The following is a 4,858-nucleotide window of genomic DNA, read 5'->3' as shown; positions in this document are numbered from 1 at the left end:
GACACTCGCACACACAAGCAAGCAAACTAACAAATATACACGGCAAAAAACAAATAAATACACGCACACACGCACACACACACACACACACACACACACACACACACTAACACACACACACACACACACACACACACACACACACACACACAAACAGCAAACACATACAAACAAACAAACAAATACATAAACAAACAAACGAACAAATTAACACACAAACAAACAAACAAATGCATAGACGAACAAACAAACAAATGCTCACAGGCACACATTCAAACAACACACACGCGCGCGCGCACTTGCTCAGGACTCGTGCACTTGCTCACGACTCGTGCACTTGGTCTTTCTTCGAAGTTTTAATAACTGTTGTCGATCCATTTTAGTGCAATTGTCCTACCAATACTTCAGCCTGTAACCCGTTTACCGGCCAGTGTGTTTGCTTCGCCGGATATGCTGGTGAGCGTTGTTACCAGCGGTGTGGCGTCGGAGTGTACGAAAACACTTGGGGACCACAATGTGCCAACAATTGTACTTGTGTCAATGGAACGTAAGATGCAGTCTGTTACTTTGTGTTTTCTAGCTCGGATGTGTGTTTGCCAGCATATCTGTTTGCTGGCTTGTCGTTGTCTAACTTGATATACCAAAAGTTTGCTTAATTATTCTGTTTGGATATAATTTGTTGTTTGGGTACTAAAGTATCTTTTGTATTTTTAGATATTTGTGTGCGGTCTTTGCGTAAATAATGTCTGTCTGCTTGTTTGTCTGTCTAGCTTGTTTGTTTGTTTGTTGGTTGGTTAATTTTTTATTAGTTAGTTAGTTAGTTAGTTAGTCAGTTAGTTAGTTAGTTGGTTAGTTTGTATGTTTTGTTTTGTTTGTTTGCTTGTTTTCTTCTTTGTTTGTTTGTTTGTTTTCTTGTTTGTTTGTTTGTTTGTTCATTCGTTTGTTTTTTTGTTTGTTAGTTAGTTAGTTTGTTTGTTTATTTCTTTGTTAGTTCGTTAGTTAGTTGGGGGCTGTCCGTAAATGGCGATAGTTTTTTTACTCCGTAAACTTTACGTTTGTGGGTGGTGGGTCTCTGAAGTTTTTAAAGTAGAAAAATATCGATGACGCCTCTTGATACACTTCGTATTGAGTGTACAGACTCGCGTCCAGCTAAAAACTTCTACTGATAAACACAGTTTGCGCATATAGCTAACCACGTGTCGACTGCATGTCAACCACGTGTCAGCCGCCTGTCAACCACGTGTCGAGAAAATGGCTGTACAGCCGACGTTGTTTGGGACTCCTCTTAGCAAGGGACGTTTCTTTAGAGGGTTGGCCAATCCTGATAAAGACGCTGGATATTATGCAGTTATTGAAGCGCTTTGCACAGTGCATAAATCTAGTGATAAGACTTCCGTTTTCGCGGTAGCACAACGGAAGTGGACTGTAACTTGTAGAGTAATGACACTAGTATTAGTTGTGTGCGCGCGCTAGTAGAATAGTCTAGAAGTAAGGGACGCATGCGTACTGCAGTCGTTGAGTTATTACAGAGTCTGTTGAGTTGTCGAAGCTCGTGAGTAAACTTACGACGACACTACATGGTGACAGGAGTCTGAACGATGACTAGCATTCGGTTACAGCCTCCGACGCCGTTCTCGTTTGAAAACCCAGACGACTGGCCAAAATGGCGGCGGCGATTCGAGCAATTCCGTCTCGCGTCCGGGCTATCTGAGGGGGTGAACGAGCGGCAAGTAAGTACACTACTCTATTGCATGGGGGAAGATGCAGAGGACGTCCTCGCATCCACCAGCATTTCTGACGAGGAGAGAAAGTCGTACGAGACTGTCCTGAGAAAGCTCGACGATTTCTTCAAAGTAAGGAAAAACGTAATATTCGAGCGTGCCCAATTCAACCGCAGGTGTCAGAAAGAAGACGAATCCGTCGAGCAGTTCATCACGAGTCTCTATAATTTGGTTGAGAATTGTGCCTATGGGGATCTGAAAGACGAAATGATCAGAGATCGCATTGTTATAGGAATTCGTGACACCTCCCTGGCTGAGCGTTTGCAGATGGACGCCGAGCTGACATTGGACAAAGCCAAGAAAACAGTTCGACAGCGGGAAGCCATTCGGAAGCAACATGGGATCTTGCAAGAGTCGCCAATCGAGTCAGTGAATTACACGGGACACCCCTTCCACAGGAGAGTACAAAAACCACCTGGTAAGAAACCATTCACATCCAGCAAGGCAGGAGCTACAAATTCAGGGAGCCTCACCAGCTGTACACGGTGTGGACGGTCACCATCACATGCACGACAGGAATGCCCAGCCAAGGATGCGACGTGTCACAGGTGTAAGAAAAGAGGCCATTACAACCAGCATTGTTTCTCAAAGGCAGTTGCAGACGTCATGGAGGAAAGAGAGGCTGAAGAATGTTGTGATGTGTCGTATTTGTACATAGTTAACCTGGAACAAGGAAACTCTTGGAACAGCACTATTTCAGTGGAGGGTCAACATACTTCGTTCAAGTTGGATACAGGAGCAGAGGTTACCGTTATCTCAGAACATACCTTGCAGGCTCTGAACCCACAGCAAATCCAGAAAGCTACGCGAAAATTATGTGGGCCAGATCGGAAGCCGTTGGAGGTTTTAGGGGAGTTACCTCTTACCTTAAGCTACAAGGGTAGGTCATGTGTCCAGAAAGTATATGTGGTAAAAGGGCTACAGCGCAATCTCCTTGGTCTTCCGGCAATCACATCATTGAACATACTTGTTCCAGTCAACTTGGTCGCCTCGTCAGTACCAGATCAGTATCTTCCAATGTTCAGAGGGCTAGGCACATTCCAAGAATCTTATGAAATCAAGCTGAAGTCAGGGGCTAAACCCTTAGCTCTGTTCACCCCAAGGAACGTCCCACTGCCTCTCAGACAGAGAGTCCAAGAAGAATTAGCCCGGATGGAGTCCTTGGGAGTCATCTCAAAGGTGGATCAGCCAACATCATGGTGCGCTGGAATGGTCGTAGTTCCAAAGAAATCAGGGGCGATTCGTATTTGCGTTGACTACAGGCCACTGAATGAGAGTGTTTTGAGGGAAGTCTACCCTCTTCCAAAAGTTGACCACACACTGGCTTGTTTGGCCGGAGCTACGGTATTTAGCAAGTTGGATGCCAACTGTGGGTTTTGGCAGATTCCACTGGCCGAGGAATCCAGACCGCTCACCACATTCATTACGCCGTTCGGGAGATTCGCCTTCAACAAACTACCTTTCGGTATATCTAGTGCGCCTGAGCTGTTCCAGCGGCTCATGAACGGCATCTTATCTGGCCAAAAAGGAGTCCCTTGTCACATGGATGACGTCCTAGTTTTCGGACGCACACAAGAAGAGCACGACTCCCGACTCCACGCTGTCCTGCAGAAACTGCAGAAGTCTGGATTAACCCTAAACCGCACGAAATGCGAGTTCAACAAGGAGCGTCTGACGTTCTTGGGGCATGTAATTGGTGCACAGGGTATTTCCCCAGATCCCCAGAAAACGGAAGCTGTCCTGAAGATGGCACAACCTACCACAGCAACGGAACTACGGAGATTCATGGGTATGGTCAATCAGCTCAGCAAGTTTACCCCACACATCGCCGAATTGTCAAAGCCTCTTCGTGAGCTTCTGAGCAGTAGGCGGTCATGGGTGTGGGGACCGTCCCAATACGACGCTTTCTCAAAGGTCAAGAAGGAATTGACTACACCGAAAGTTTTAGCTTTATACGACCTGGAAAAGGCAACAAAAATCTGTGCAGACGCCTCTGCTTATGGGCTGGGAGCAGTTCTTCTGCAGCAGCATCAACCAGCAGTGTGGAAACCCGTCGCCTACGCCTCCCGGTCCATAACCGAGACAGAACAGAGATATTCTCAAATTGAGAAGGAGAGTCTGGCTCTTGTGTGGGCGTGCGAGAAATTCTCAGATTACGTTATTGGGAAGTCTATCCAGTTAGAGACTGACCACAAGCCCTTGGTCCCTCTACTTGGCACAATGAGCCTCGATCGACTCCCACCGAGAATCTTGCGATTTCGATTACGTCTGACACGGTTCGACTACAAAATATCCCATGTTCCGGGGAAGCTCCTATATACGGCGGACACACTCTCTCGCGCACCTGTGACCCCTGCAGGGGAAAATGATAAAAACGAAGAGAGTGCGACAGAGTCGTTTGTTGAAGCCTTTATCTCGTACCTTCCTGCAAATGAAGACCGTCTGGATGCATACCGGAGAGCCCAACAGGAAGACCCTATTTGCTCGGAGGTAATGACATATGTCATGCAGGGATGGCCCACCAGAAACAAAATTAAGGGAGACCTCGCTCGATACTGGGCAGAACGCGGAAAGCTCAGCACCCATGACAACCTACTACTGTATGGCAGCCGCATTGTGGTTCCAAAGAAATTGCAGAGAGAGACATTGCAGAAAATACATCAAGGGCACCAAGGCATTCAGAAATGTCGCCAAAGAGTTTTATCCTCAGTATGGTGGCCCGGGGTAACCAAAAACGTTGAAGAATTCGTCAAGGCATGTCCTGATTGTCAGCGATCCACCCCCACTGCCACTGAACCTCTTCTGCCAACCCCTCTCCCTAACCACCCTTGGGAACGTGTTGCAGCCGACCTGTTTGAGTTGAAAGGGGTTTCACATCTCCTTGTAGTAGACTACTATTCCAGATACGTAGAAGTTCAGAAATTGACCACTACTACCTCGACAAATGTTGTTACCGCTCTGAAAGCCATCTTCTCTCGCCACGGCGTTCCAATCACGTTTGTGAGCGACAACGGACCACAGTTTGACTCAAAGGAGATGAAACACTTTGCTGCAGCTTATGGCTTTAATCATGTAAC

At 46.7% G+C, this 4,858-nt stretch overlaps 1 protein-coding gene across 1 annotated transcript in view; it reads left to right on the top strand.

Annotated features, from left to right (window-relative positions):
* Nucleotides 1-1,598: 1,598 nt before the first annotated feature.
* The window catches only part of LOC134198264 (uncharacterized protein K02A2.6-like), a 3,941-nt gene continuing 681 nt past the window's right edge, over nucleotides 1,599-4,858 (top strand). Inside the window, exon 1 of the mRNA XM_062667625.1 lies at nucleotides 1,599-4,858. This exon is cut by the window's right edge and continues 681 nt beyond it. Within this exon, the coding sequence (XP_062523609.1) occupies nucleotides 1,599-4,858 (3,260 nt within the window).

The sequence above is a fragment of the Corticium candelabrum genome, chromosome 2 (assembly GCF_963422355.1).
Source record: "Corticium candelabrum chromosome 2, ooCorCand1.1, whole genome shotgun sequence".
NCBI classification, from domain to species: domain Eukaryota; kingdom Metazoa; phylum Porifera; class Homoscleromorpha; order Homosclerophorida; family Plakinidae; genus Corticium; species Corticium candelabrum.
The sequence above is the reverse complement of the archived record's forward strand: the minus strand, read 5'-3'. Positions and strand labels throughout refer to the sequence as shown.